Genomic DNA, 15,944 nt, shown 5'->3' on the forward strand with positions numbered 1-15,944 from the left:
CAAATATATTTTCGTAAACTGTTTAGGAACTCTTAATATATGGTTATAATTGTATATATTTTTTTTTACTTAAACAATCACATTAAATTTATTATTTTTCTTACATATTCATCTGCTTTTTAGCATTTTGTTTTTCAAGTTCTTCTGCTGCTTGTTGTTTACTGTAATCTTGCGACAAGCGTTTCCAAAAATTGTAATCATCAGCTGACATTCGTTGAATTTTCATTGAGGATGGACTTGATCCTTGATTCTGAAATGAAAACAGATGCAAGCAATATAAAATAATTGAATACTGATTGTTACATAGGAATATACTTGAATTTACAATAGGATAAAGATAATTTAAGTAGCAGATTAATTTCAAGTAAGCAACAGATTATTTAAGAAATTTAAATAATCTGGCATTTTTCAAATTTTGTGTAGCTATAATTCAATAATCATATTGTTATAATCACACTGAGTTAACTGTTGCTCTATATTCACCACAAAGTAATTAAAACACTGATGCATTATTCCAAAATGTAAGCAGAGTAACAATCTAAAACTTGGTGTGCTGCTTAATAAAACAGGATCAGTGAAGAAATAACGTGATGATATACAGACAAACAAAACAGGGAACTTGCGATGAAGAATATCTAGTGATTATCCAGGTGATATTCTTCCAATTTAGGACTTGGGAGACAATCATCATGTGCAGAATGCTCCGGTTATAAAGAATGTAATTTTAATTAAAAAAATCTGTTTGTTGGTGAAATGGATAACATTTTTTGCAATAAAGACAGGCAGACTGAAATCAGAGTGTGTCTTATACTAATTAAAAGCAATGATATCAATTTTTTAGGAGTCTAAAGAGAACATTATCATTCATGTGGGAACTGATAATTTGTTTGATGAATATAGACGCATTCTAAAACTTGTGGTGAGTTTGGCCACAAAAAAACCCCTCATGTATGCTACCCACTAATAATAGGTCTAATCATTCCTTAAAATTATTCACACTACCCACTTCTACAACACCAGATAAAAGTTTGTTTCAACAATCTATTTCTGCCATACCTTTATCAGTTAAATTTATGTTCCCTTATGTGTACTGTCTGAGAAAAAGTAAGGATGCCATCAATATATAGTTTACTTAATCCATCTAAAACCTTAATCACTTCAATCGGATCTTCTTGCAGTTGCCTAGTTTCCAGACATTTCAATTTGTAGAAATGAAGTTTTATACCATTTCGGTATATGACTTCATTATAAGACACAGCCAAGTGAAAATCATCTGCACAACATTTTTTTGGGAGAATGAGTGCAGTAGCACATGCTCTTTGATATGATTTAATCCCATACAACTGCTAAATGTGATATTGTATTTGTGACTTATTGTGTGGAATATCTGCAGGATCTCAAATTCATTAATGGGGATGCAAGCAGTGTTTGTTCACAAAATATTGTTGTTTTCTATGCCTATGGGACAGCCTTTCTAACAACACCACAACATCAGACATGACTGGCCTCAGAGAAGCATATACAAGTCAAAAATAAATGGTTTCATTAATGGATTCAATTAAGATTTTTCTTCGACTTCACCACATTTAACCTGACCCAATGAAGAGATTTGTGAAAGTGATGGGCATGATGAATTCAAGAGGATGTCATTACTTAAGTGAGAAATTTCCAAAGATCTCTGCAGCAAAAGTGAACAAATAAATCTTTGTGGACCCCAAATCAGAGAATTTCTGTATGATGAAACATTTGAAAAACTCCTCAAACATATCAAAGCTGAAAGCATGGTAGGCTTTTCAAACAGCTTTGTGAAAAACGTTTTTGGGTAACCACTGTTTTCCAACATACAAAGAAAGATTGTGCAAGGCTCAAGGGGTAGAATTTTTTTCAGCCTGGATTGTACTTGTTAACAGGAGAGACTGCTTCTACAGGGATGGGATACACTTAAATAGAAAGGGTGCAAGAATATTTGCTGATGCTATCGAGGCAGTGTTAGGTGGGTCGGAAAACTGCTAGCTTGGGGGGATACAAACACTAATAGTTTAACAGTAACCGCAGGCAGAGGTGAAGGTGATTCTTGCACAACTTCTATTAGAATAAGAAGCGACCTGGAGCGAGGGGTGTTGGGGGTTTCAGGGACGGATGGCAGTCATCCTGGAATAGTTGGGTATATGGGATGTGTTAGGGTAACAAGGAATAGGCATAGGAGCATGTATGCTTGCATGTATACCAATGCTAGAAGTATAGTAAATAAATTTGATGAATTTGAAGTGTTGGTCAAGACATCAAAGGCGGATATTGTTGGGATAGCAGAGACGTGGTGTCACAAAGATATAAGGAATGCAGAACTGGAATTTGGGGAGTACAATGTGTACAGAAAGGATAGACAGGACAGAAAGGGAGGAGGTGTTATGCTGTTAATTAAGAAAAACATAAAATCAAAAGAAGTGCATCCAGTTGATATAGATGGACAGTGCACTGTTGAGTCAGTTTGGTGTGACATAAGCACTGCGAAAGCAAAAATAAGAGTAGGAGTGTGTTATAGGCCTAATGACTCGAATGAGTACAATGAACAATTGTACAGAGAAACAGAGTGGGCCAGTAAATCAGAATGTCTTATAATGGGGGATTTTAACTTCCCAGATATTGACTGGAACTTGTGGGTTTGGTCACTCACACACTAGTCAGACTTTTGTGGATTTATTGGATGATTGTTTTCTGCAGCAGCATGTTCGAGAGGCAACCAGAGAAAGTAATACTCTTGATCTGGTTATCAGCAGTGATCATTCGTGTATTAAGAATTTGCAGATAAAGGAACCACTAGGTGGCAGTGATCACAGTGTGCTGAAGTGGGATTTACTCAAAGAGCTAACTACCGTCAGGGGTAAAGGAAAGGGTTTTTGCTTCCGTAAAGGGGAGTACAGTGGTCTCAGACAGTTTTTAAATTCTGTACAGTGGGATCAACTGACGATGTTACAAACAGTAAATTCTAAGTGGGAAGCATTCAAGGAATTAATCGTGGAAGCTACTAGACTTTTCATACCGATGAAGAAATATTGTTCAAGGTTTAGGCCTAAATGGTTATCAAATGAACTAATGAGACTCGTGACAGAGAAGAAAAATGCATGGGATGCATATAAATTATCAGGCGACGCAGAAGCCTGTAGCAGATATAAGCTAGTCTGTAATCAGGTCACAAAGGAGGTTCGGCAGGCAAAGGCGGATTACGAGAAATCTTTGGCAAAAGATGCTAAGAAAAACAGCAAGGATTTCTTTACTTATATAAACTCTAAAAGGAAGGGGATGAATATGATTGGTCCACTTGACATCGATGGTTCGACTGTTGATGATCCTGCTCAGATAGCAAACAAACTGAATGAGTATTTTGCATCTACATTCACACGTGAGGAATTATTACAGTTTGAAAATGGAAGAAGGTTATCAAATTGTAGCAGTGTGCTTAATGATTTTGTAATAACTGAGAGCAAAGTGGAGGAGAAATTGTTGAAGTTAAACATAAGAAAGGCACCTGGGGTGGATGGGATCTATCCAGTTATATTAAAGGAGGCGGCAAAGCAACTAAGCAAACCCTTAGCCATAATTATGAGAGCATCCTTGGATTCAGGGGAGGTTCCCACGGACTGGAGATGTGCAAATGTATCCCCAATTTACAAAGGAGGTTCGAAGGGTGACACGAGTAATTACAGACCAGTTAGTTTAACTTCTGTTCCGGGTAAAATAATGGAGTCACTGGTTAAAGATGCATTGCAGGATCATCTAGACAAGACTGCAGCAATAATTCAAACACAGCATGGGTTTGTTAAGGGAAAGTCTTGTCTGACAAATTTGATTGGTTATTATGATGTGGTCACAAAGGAACTGGATGCAAAAAATAATTTTGATATCATATACTTGGATTTCAGGAAAGCTTTTGACACTGTTGCGCATGGAAGACTACTGTACAAATTGGAGCAGAATGGTATTAAGGGTAAGTTGCTACAATGGATAAAAGGATGGTTAAGTGGGAGAAGACAGAGGGTGGTAATCAATGGGTGCTGCTCTTCGTGGACTAATGTTATTAGTGGAGTCCCACAGGGTTCGGTGTTGGGTCCACTGTTGTTTTGTATATTTATCAATGATATTGATGAAGGTATATCAGGCTTAATGTCGAAGTTTGCAGATGACACGAAGGTTGGCAGGGTTGTTAATGACAGTAATGGCAGTGTGCTACTGCAACAGGATCTAGATAATTTGGGCAGATGGGCTAAGAAGTGGCAACTGAAGTTTAACCTTGACAAATGCAAAGTACTGCATATGGGTAGAAGTAACCCCAGAGAAACGTACCAACTGTGTGGTACTACACTTAAGGTGGTAGAAAATGAAAAAGACCTGGGAGTAATTGTGCAGTCAGATATGAAGTTTTCTGAGCAATGTAGACAGGCTGCTAGGGCAGGTCATGGGGTTTTGTCAATGATATATAGGAATTTTGCTAGCAGGGAAAAGGAGGTGATTGTCCCTCTGTATAAGGCAATGGTCAGGCCACGCCTTGAGTACTGCGTACAGGTCTGGAGGCCTCATTTTAGGAAGGATGTAGATTTGCTTGAGCGTGTACAGAGAAGAGCAACACGATTGGTGAGGGGAATGAAGGGATCCTCTTACCAAGAGAGGCTTAAGTTCTGCAAATTGCAGTGGCTGGAGACTAGGCACCTGCGCGGTGATCTGATTGAGGTGTATAAGGCCTTGAATGGGTTGAGCACGCTGAATTCTGATGGGATCCTCCCACTTGTTCAGAATACGAACCTACGGGGACATAAGTTCAAATTAAGAAAGGATAGATGTAGAATAGATGTGCGGAAATTTGCCTTTAGCCAGCGGGTGGTTAATTGCTGGAACAAACTTCCATCTGTCGTTGTGGAAGTTGATAGGTTAAATAAATTTAAGGAGGAACTGGACAGGCATTTGGAGGGTATGGTGTGATTTTTTTATTTTTTTTTTTTATTTATTTTTTTTTTTTGGCTGATGCTGCATAAGCTCCTACACTTGCTTTCTTGCATCAAGTGCCACTACTACTACTACTACTACTACATAAAAACATGATTTTGTATGTCACTCAAACTTCATTTCTTGCAATCACATTTAGAATTCTTTCCTAAAAACTTTGGCAGAGTAAGTGAAAAAGCGGGAAATAATTCCATCAAGACATTAAGTCAATGGAAAATCACTAACAAGGTTTCTGCAATGAGCATATGTTGGCAGACTACTGCTGGTTGTTGTACCATGACATTCTAGATAAAGTGTACCAAAGGAAATCATCTACATAACATTTTTAAATTGAATATATATTTTTTTTTTGTAATACTGTACTGTACAAAGTTTTACTTTCCTAGGATTATTTGTTATTCAAATGATGTAACTCTTTTTTATATATATCACATTTTGCTTCAATGATTGTTGTTACGATATGAATTAATGTTAGGGCATATGAACTCTATTGATTTAATATGTTGCCTGTTTGATTTCATGGAGCAAACTTCCACCATCTCATTGTTGAAAAATATTGTTGCCCATCACACACATGCAAGCCTAAGAGTAGTGAATGCATACTATGACACTGCAGTTGACACAAAGGTTGGCAGGGTTGTTAATGACAGTAATGGCAGTGTGCTACTGCAACAGGATCTAGATAATTTGGGCAGATGGGCTAAGAAGTGGCAACTGAAGTTCAACCTTGACAAATGCAAAGTACTGCATATGGGTAGAAGTAACCCCAGAGAAACGTACCAACTGTGTGGTACTACACTTAAGGTGGTAGAAAATGAAAAAGACCTGGGAGTAATTGTGCAGTCAGATATGAAGTTTTCTGAGCAGTGCAGACAGGCTGCTAGGGCAGGTCATGGGGTTTTGTCAATGATATATAGGAATTTTGCTAGCACGGAAAAGGAGGTGATTGTCCCTCTGTATAAGGCAATGGTCAGGCCACGCCTTGAGTACTGCGTACAGGTCTGGAGGCCTCATTTTAGGAAGGATGTAGATTTGCTTGAGCGTGTACAGAGAAGAGCAACACGATTGGTGAGGGGAATGAAGGGATTCTCTTACCAAGAGAGGCTTAAGTTCTGCAAATTGCAGTGGCTGGAGACTAGGCACCTGCGCGGTGATCTGATTGAGGTCTATAAGGCCTTGAATGGGTTGAGCACGCTGAATTCTGATGGGATCCTTCCACTTGTTCAGATTACCAACCTACGGGGACATAAGTTCAAATTAAGAAAGGACAGATGTAGAATAGATGTGCGGAAATTTGCCTTTAGCCAGCGGGTGGTTAATTGCTGGAACAAACTTCCATCTGTCGTTGTAGAAGTTGATAGGTTAAATAAATTTAAGGAGGAACTGGACAGGCATTTGGAGGGAATGGTGTGATTTTTTTTTTTTTTTTTTTGGCTGATGCTGCATAAGCTCCTACACTTGCTTTCTTGCATCATGTGCCACTACTACTACTACTACTACTACTAGTAGTTGGTTGTAACTGAGCTAAGTTTGAAAAGTACATTATTGTTTTTAGTAGCTATGAGCAGTCAGGGTTTCAAAAGTAAAAGGAGTAGCCTAATTAATGTTTTCATTCTAGTTTAGAACCAAAAGACTAGGTAAGAGAATCAAAGCTAAGTTATATTACAGTTTGCCTAGTTTGAAATGCTTTTATTGATTTAAAACCAACAACAGAACAATTATATGGGCATTAGAAATATAGAAACTCTAATTTTCTGCTGATGGAAACTGTAATCAAAAGAGATTTTAATAGCATCTAAGCTTGTTTGTTAAATGTTTTTCAACAAACAAAATGTGATTTCAAATTTTAATTCATTTCAAGGATAGAGCTAAAAATGTTACTCTCTTCCTGATTTAAAATAAATGTATTTCCAACCCCCCCCCAGCTCCCAAAACTGAATCTGTTGGATGAAGCAGACATTCAGTTCAAAGGATCACATGGTTGGCATAAAAGAATCATTAATTATTCAAGTAAATTTGTTATGTACTGCTTTTAAAAGGAAGGTAAACTTTTAGAAATATATGTGTTATTTAATTGAAAAGGAGTTATGTTTGATTCAATACTTCTTGGAACACCAGCACATTTATGAAATTAACTGTGTGACATATTGGAAGGTAACTGAGGAAGATAGAACCTGATTATAGTGGTAAAGAAGAACACAAATTTAACTTGGAAATAAAGGTTTAATATATGGAACTGGCGTAGTCAGAAAATGTTTTGAATTTTATCTTTGTGGGGACTACAACGCATTAAGCCTTTGTGTAAACTGAACATTAGAGGAATTTAACAGTACTGTATTATTTAAACTACGTATACACTAAGGTGATTATATTGCATAAAGCATGAGACTACATGTAAGATTCACTAGTGAATGGGTTAGTGCACTTGCACCATGTTTTGTTCGAAGTGAACTTCAGAAGTAGATAATTGGCATCATTTTAATTGTATCTCATATTGTGAATACCATCATACACGGCATTGCACTATCTTAAATAAGTAATGCTTCACCAATGGAGAAGACTAATGTTACTTATTCTCAGTGGATGCCAACCACCGAGATAGCACTGTTTCAAGGCTTGTTGGTCTCTCCTCATTGGGTACCCTGGTGTTACAATCGTGACAATCCAGTTATGAAATTTAACTCCACATGATGGTAATCCTGATGGTAATAGTATAAACTAAGGTGATTATTTTGCATAAAGCATGAGACTACACATAAGATTCACTAGTGAACAGGTTAGCATTATCTCAAATAAGCATTACTTATTTGAGGTAGTGAAATACCATGGCAACTCGTGAAGGTATTCACAATATGAGATATAATTAAAACAATGTAAATTATCTATTTCAGTAGTTCACTATGAATAAAACATGGTGCAAGAGCACTAACCCATTCAATAGTTTAACCATATATATATAAAGTGCACTGTGTTTAAAGTGATAAAAATATAATTATACACAGTCTTGTATATTGTGTTTTTGCAATGAAATCATTTTAATTAACTTATACTGATTTCATGATGCAAAAACTACACATCCTATTAAACAACTAAGAACATATTTGAAATCAGCCATTACATCTTTAATGGAAAAAAAAAAATTTTTTTTGTTGACCATTCTGAACAGAATTACTGGAAAATTTTGCCATCAAAATTATGCTGAACAGATCACTTTATCACTTTTTTGGAAACTGCTAAATGGACTTTTTTTTTATTATTCAAAAATTATTATTTGATTTTTTTCTTGTTTAAAATTAATAGTGCACTTGTTACTTGTGTTTACCTGATAAAGTTGGTTAATTTGTTGTCTTTCACCATTATACCAAATCGATATAATAATGCTATTGCTGCAGTATTGATATAAGAATGATATAAACTTAGTGTCAATTATAGTAACATTACAGATCAATATAAATGCAATTCAGTAATAGTCTTCTACATAATTCTGTAGGAATATAGTTATATTAGAAATCCATTAAAAAATGTTTTATTAAGTCCATAAACTCTAAATATAAAGCAAATTAAATCTGATCTAATAACACAACTGTATTACATGGCACATAATGTAACTTGAAAAAGCACAGTGAGTACTGCTGCTGAATGATCCGGATATATTCTTGTATTATACTATGTTATATTAAAATTTGCCTTTAGCCAGGAGGTGGTTAATTGCTGGAACAAACTTCCATCTGTTATGGAAGTTGATATCTTAAATAAATTCAAGGGGGCACTGGACAAACTTGTAGAGAGAATGGATGTGAATTTTTTTTTTTTTTTTTTTTTTTTTTTTTGGCTGAGCTACATAAGCTTATACACTTGCTTTCTTGCATCACATGCCTCCATTACTACTACTACTATATTCTACTCATATCTCTTAATTTTGTGTGGTATTGATAAATTTAGAATTGTACCTCATACTAAATCAGCAAAGCAAAAGACTCCAAACAGCCAGAATATTTTGGTTTCAGAGGCAGCTCTGACAGCAATTTTCTTATGAATCAGATATTTGTAATGTGTTCTGCTTGTGCATTTTTTTTTTTTGCAGAATTGTAATGTGTTTTTTTTTTGTAGTTGTTGGCACATTGGCTTCTGCGGCCCTAGTTCACCTCCCAAGGTTTTTGCAGTACTTTGATCCAAGCCCAAGGTGGGATTCGAACCCATGACCTTTGGGTTGCCAGGGAATTGTAATGTGTTCTGCTTGTGTGTGTTCTTTTGCAGAATTTGCAATGTGATCTGCTTAATGTGTTTATTTGAAGAAGTGTTTGTTGTAAAGGGCATGAAGAAGTTAAGCAAGAATTCAGCATTCTAATGAGCTTAATGTCCTCAAAGGAACAGGTGATTGGCCTATATTTCCCGGTTTTCTTGTATCTTCATCTTTAGGCTTCAGATATGCGACTCCTTGAGTGAGAAATTTTGGGATTGTCTCTGGGTGTCCTATCATTTGGGTGAACTGCTTTGCCAGGTGCATGTGTGTGCAAGTGAGCTTCTTGTACCAGTAGTTGTGAAAGTTATCTCTTCCCGGAGTTTGCCAGTTGTGAGAGTTCTTGATCATCTGTTTTACTTCTTCTAACCGAATCTCCCACCCTCTCATTTTTTGAATGTCCCTGGTTTTCTTGCATTCTAGTTCTATCCAGAGGGCTTGGCTGTTATGTCTTACTTCCCTGCTCGATGTGTTTCCCCAGAACTCCTCAATCACCTTCTGCTCGGGTGATCCGTTCCCTTCTATCCCATCTTCTCCAAGACTCCTGTAGAAGCCTCTTTCATCCTCATTGAAGATTTGGTTGTTTATTTTCTTCTGGCAGCTCTCTCTTTTTATCAGCGTAGTCTCTTGCTGAGTGCAAGGAGGTTCTGCTTCAATGTGTCCAAGTACTCTCCTATTCTCTGATTTTTTTCTCATGTTTTATGTGGACGCTGCCTCTCTTGAAGATGCTCTTCACTTTTCCAATTAATTTCTTACTCCTATTGCCCCATTGGTACTGGGTTAATTGACCTATCTTGACTCTTAATACTTCTATCTTCTGCTGATGTCTTCTTTCCCAAGCTGGCAGTTCCTTCTGTTTTCGGTTCTTCTGCTGCTGGTCTCTCGTTTCTCTTCCATTAATCCTCATGGCTGGTACCATAGCACAATACACAGCTGTGTGGATGGCCTCCAGTGTTGTGTGCGCCTCCTTAGCCAGCAGCAGTGCATAGCACACGCTTATTGATTAGACCGGGGTTCGAGCCCGTCACCACCAAATACGGAGGATGCGGAAAGGTCAGAGAATGACCACCGCATATCCCAGAGCAATATGGCCTTAGTTTCTAATGCTCCTAAAAATCAAATAACAAACAAACAAACAATCCAGTGTTGTAGCATTGTTGTTGAGGGAATGGGGTATAATGTGCTGATTGAGGTGGTCTGTGACTCTCCACAAGGTTCTATTTGGCCTCTGCTTTGGTATCATGTGAGTCTTTGTGGGGGTCAGGTTACCAGGTTAAAAGCAATATAATATCTGTAAAACAAATGAAGTATCATAAAATATACCAGGTTAAAAGTGATAAAATAACTGAAGCTTTTGAAGGCTCCGCCTTCTTTCTCAAACAAACAATTAAAATATCATAAAATGCAATAAAATGTACCAGGTTAAAAGCGATTGTGGGGAATGTTATGTGGGGGAAACAAAGCGGCATCTCAAGGATCATCTGGGGGAGCACACAAAGGCGATAAGGAATGCGGACTAAGCAAAATCCGCTGTGGCTGAACACTTTTGGGAGAAGCAGCACCAACAGTACGCTTTTTTACTTTACAGCGTAACTTTAAATACCCGCAGGTTCACGGCACGTCACGTGATTTGATGGCACATGCACTGTTCTTGTGCGTATCGGAACCGGAAGTGGCTCGGGAGTGCATCAGGTGGAATCGTTCATCCCCTCTAAGGATCACTGCCTCAAAGAGGGGATGGATTCGCATACCCCTGTCTCTTTTCATATTGTTCTCAATGGAACTAATCCGCCAGCTCTCGAGCCACTTGCAGTCCCAAAACCTCTGCGCCCGGTCAATGATAACTGCTTCGTCTGGGGAGATATGGTGCTGCTTCTCCCAACAGTGTTCAGCCACGGCGGATTTTCCTTAGTCCGCATTCCTTATCGCCTTTGTATGCTTCCCCAGATGATCCTTGATATGCCGCTTTGTTTCCCCCACATAACATTGCCCACAATCGCTTTTAACCTGGTACATTTTATTGCATTTTATGATATTTTAATTGTTTGTTTTATATCCACAGTAAATAGTAATTTATTGTAAGCTTAATTATAAAGTTATCAAAATTTTGGCTTTCATTTTATTTTGTCATTTCAATGTACGGTTGGTGAAAAATACTTGAAACTATATTATGAATATACCCAACCCCAGAGGCCTATTTGGAGACTTCCATCTTATGGTTTGCAAACTGTTATTTGTAATTGGTTATCCTGTTTTCTCTCTGATCGCTCACTGAGGGTGATGGTAGATGGCTCTCTGTCTTCTAACTTCTCCACTAATGCCGGTGTCCCCCAAGGTTCAGTTCTTTCCCCCACTTTTTTCCTCTTGTATATCAATGACCTTCTTCCATTGACTGGAAATCCTATCCATAGTTTTGCCGATGATAGCACATTGCATTCAACTTTCCATTTTGAGAAACCTTGTCCTGCTCAATCAGTTTCAACTTCTCGAAAATCTGCTACCAATTCCTTAAATGCCAATCTTCAGGTAATTCTCCAGTGGGGCAAAGAAAACTTAGTTGATTTCAGCCCTTCTAAAACTCAGTCTTGTCTTATATCTCGCAAAAAGGATTCTTCTGCTCCTATGCTTATCTTTAGTGACACTCCGATTTCTAGGCAAAATGATATATCACTTTTGGGGATTACCCTGGCTTCTAATCTCTCTTGGCGCAAGCACATTACAAATATTGCTTCCTCTGCATCTAAAAAACTTAGTTTTCTCTTTCGTTCTCGGCGTTACTTTTCTTCCAAACAGCTGTTCACTCTGTATAAATCGCAAATCCGCCCTGCCATGGAATATTGTTCCCACATCTGGAGTGGTGCCCCCAAATCCTCTCTCAGGCTTCTTGATTCCATTCAGAAGAGGGCAGTTAGGTTAATTAATGATTCATCTCTAACAAAGTCTCTCCACTCGCTGTCTCATAGATGTACTGTTTCCGCTGCATGCCTCTTCTACAGATACTTCCATGGGCACTGTTCTTCTGAACTCGCTTCTATAATTCCTGCTCTCTCACTTTCAAAACAGCCCGAATACATGCTGCCACCAGGCAACATCCATTTAGCATTAGCATTAGTAGAGGCATATGATGCAAGAAAGCAAGCTTATTCAGCATCAGCCAAAAAAAAAAAAAAAACCCTCTCCCATTTCACCCCTCCGTTCGTTCGAAATACCTGTCCAGTTGAGCTTTAAATTTGTTTAGGCTATCAACTTCAACAACAAGTGATGGAAGTCGGTTCCACCAACCAACCACCCGCTGGCCAAAGGCAAATTTCCGCACATCTATCCGACATCCGTCCTTCCTCAATTTGAATTTATGCCCTCTGAGGTGATTATTCTGAGAAAGATGAAGAATCCCATTGGCATTGAGCATGCTCAAACCATTCAAAGCCTTATACACCTCTATCAGATCACCTCGCCGGTGCCTAGTCTCCAGACTCTGTAATTTGCAAAACTTAAGCCTTCCTTCGTAAGAGCAACCCTTTGTTCCATTTACTAACCTTGTTGCCCTTCTCTGTACCCGTTCCAGCAGCTCTACATCCTTCTTGAAATGAGGCCTCCAGACCTGTATACAGTACTCAAGATGTGGCCTAACCATTGCCTTATACAAGGGAATAATCACCTCCTTATCCCTGCTAGAAAAATTCCTGTATATCATTGACAAGACACCATGAGCTACTCTTGCAGCTCGTCTGCACTGCTCAGAGAACTTCATATCTGCCTGCACAATTACCCCCAGGTCCTTTTCATTCTCCACCACTGTCAGTGTAGTACCGCAGAGTTGATACATTGCTCTGGGGTTACTGTTACCCATATGTAGTACTTTACATTTGTCAATGTTAAACTTCATTTGCCACCTCTCAGCCCATCTGTTCAACCTTTCCAGATCCTGTTGCAGCAGCATAGCGTCAGTAGTGTCCTTAACGACCCTGCCAACCTTTGTATCATCTGCAAACTTAGACATTAAACTTGATATCCCATCATCAATATCATTCATAAACACCGAAAACAACAATGGACCCAACACTGAACCTTGAGGAACTCCACTAATAACATTAATCCACGTTGAGCAGTGTCCATTGATTACCACTCTCTCTCTTCTGCCACTCAATCATCCCCTTATCCATAGCAGCAATTTGCCTCCAATGCCACACTGTTCCAATTTGTGCAGCAGTCTTCCATGTGCAACAGTATCAAAAGCCTTTCTAAGATCCAAATATATAATATCAAAGTTATTCCCTGCATCCAGTTCTTTTGTGACTACATCATAGTATCCAATCAAATTGGTCAGGCAAGACCTGCCCTTAACAAAACCATGCTGCGTCTGAGCTATAACTGAATTCTTGTCAAGATGATCCTGCAGTGCTTCTTTAACCAGTGCCTCCATTAATTTACCTGGAACAGAAGTTAAACTAACAGGTCTATAATTACTTGTGTCAGCCTTTGATCCTCCTTTGTGAATTGGGGTTACATTTGCACATCTCCAGTCTATGGGTACCTCCCCTGAGTCCAAAGAAGCTCTCATAATTATGACTAGGGGTTTGCATACTTCCTTTGCTGCCTCCTTTAATATAACTGGATAGATCCCATCCACCCCAGGTGCCTTTTTTATGTTTATCCTCAACAATCTCTCCTCCACTTTCCTCTCAGTTATTACAAAATCATCCAGCTCACTGCCAATGTTTACTTTACCTACATCATTCTCCTTCCTGAATAACTCCTCATGCGTGAATGTAGATGCAAAATACTCGTTTAGATTGTTAGCCACCTGAGCAGGATCCTCAACTGTTGAACCATCAATATCCAGTGGACCAATCTGATTCATCCCTTTCCTTCTCGAGTTCAAGTATGTAAAGAACTCCTTTCTGTTTTTCTTTGCATCCTTTGCCAAGGATTTTTCGTAGTCTGCCTTTGCCTGCCTAATCTCCTTTGTGACTTGGTTACAGACCAACTTATATCTATCATAGGCTTCCATGTCACCCATTAATTTGTATGTATCCCATGCATTTTTCTTCTCTGCCACATGTCTCATTAGTCCATCTGACAACCATTTAGGCCTAAACCTTGAACAATATTTCTTAGTTGGTATGTAAAGCCTGGTAGCCACCAAGATTAGTTCCTTGAATGCTTCCCATTTTGAGTTTGCTGTTGGTAACATCATCAGTTGGTCCCACTGTATAGAATTTAAATACTGTCTCAGACCATCATAGTCGCCTTTACGAAAACAAAAACCCTTCCCTTTACCTCTGATGGTAGTTACCTCCTTGAGTAAATCCCACTTCAACACACTGTGATCACTGCCACCTAGTGGTTCAATTATCTGCAGGTTCTTAATGCATGAAGAATCACTACTGATAATCAGATCAAGAGTATTGCTCCCTCTTGTTGCCTCACGAACATGCTGATGTAGAAAACAATCATCCAATAAATCCACAAAAGCCTTGCTAGTGTGCGAGTGACCAACCCACAAATTCCAGTCAATATCTGGGAAATTAAAATCCCCCATTATAAGACTCTTTGATTTACTGGCCCACTCTATTTCCCTGTACAATATATTATTATACTCATCAGAGTCATTAGGCCTATAGCACACTCCTACTCTCAATTTTGATTTCCCTATGCTTATGTCACACCAAACTGACTCGACACTGCCCTGTCCATCGATGTCAACTGGCTTCACTTTCTTTGACTTTATGTGTTTCTTAATTAATAGCATAACCCCCTCCTCCCCTCCTGTCCTGTCTATCCTTTCTATATACATTGTATTCCCCAAATTCCAGTTCCGCATTACTTATATCTGTGTGACACCACGTCTCTGATATCCCAACAATATCTGCCTTTGATGTTTTGAGCAATACCTCAAATTCATCAAATTTATTTACCAAACTCCTAGCATTGGTGTACACGCAGGTATACATGCACCTGTTTCTATTCTTAGCTACCCTAACACAACCCATGTGTTTACTTGTAACGCAATGACTACCAGCAGTCTCTGAAATATCCTGCATCTTGTTTTTCAGACTTCTGCTCATTTGAATAGAAGCAGTGCAAGAATCACTTCCACCTCTGCCAGTGGCTACTGTTAATCTATTAGTCCTTGTATCCCCCCCAACTAGCAGTTTTCCGACCCACCTAACACTGCCTCGACAGCATCAGCAAAAATTCTTGCACCCTTTCTATTTAAGTGTATCCCATCCCTGTAGAAGCAATCTCTCCTGTTAACAAGTACAGTCCAGGCTGAAAAAAATTCTACCCCTTGAGCCTTGCACAATCCCTCCAGGGCCGAATTGATCGACAAGGCTCTCATCATATACTCCCTCCTATCGTGTCTGGGCAGAATTGCAGACACTTTCAAGTTCAACCCTAATTCACGGCTTTTTTTCAACAGTGACCTGTACTTGCTAAGTAATTCCGCCGGTCTCCTACTCTTAATATCATTAGTGCCAACGTGTACAACTATATCACCTTTTGTGCCCTTAAAAGATGATATCCGCTCTACAACGTCATCAACCTTTGCCCCTGGCAGACATACCCTGGTCCTATTCCACCTATCCTTTTTACAAAGCATGTTCCCCGTTTCCCTGACAATAGAGTCACCAACAACTACTAGTTCCTGTGGGACCAGCGCATTCTGCCTAGGGGGCTGCCCCTGTGTTGCCTGATGACCAAG

General features: G+C 38.8%; 1 protein-coding gene across 1 annotated transcript in view; it reads right to left on the bottom strand.

The window, feature by feature from the left end:
* Positions 1-15,944, bottom strand: part of LOC150089487 (transient receptor potential cation channel subfamily M member-like 2) — a 933,932-nt gene that overhangs the window by 151,454 nt on the left and 766,534 nt on the right. The window contains exon 24 of the mRNA XM_090390003.1: positions 105-250. Within this exon, the coding sequence (XP_090246129.1) occupies positions 105-250 (146 nt within the window). The remainder of the gene's footprint in view (positions 1-104; positions 251-15,944) is intronic.

Source organism: Mastigoproctus giganteus, chromosome 2, assembly GCF_048544385.1.
Source record: "Mastigoproctus giganteus isolate SK-2022 chromosome 2, ASM4854438v1, whole genome shotgun sequence".
In the NCBI taxonomy this organism is placed as follows: Eukaryota; Metazoa; Arthropoda; class Arachnida; order Uropygi; family Thelyphonidae; genus Mastigoproctus; species Mastigoproctus giganteus.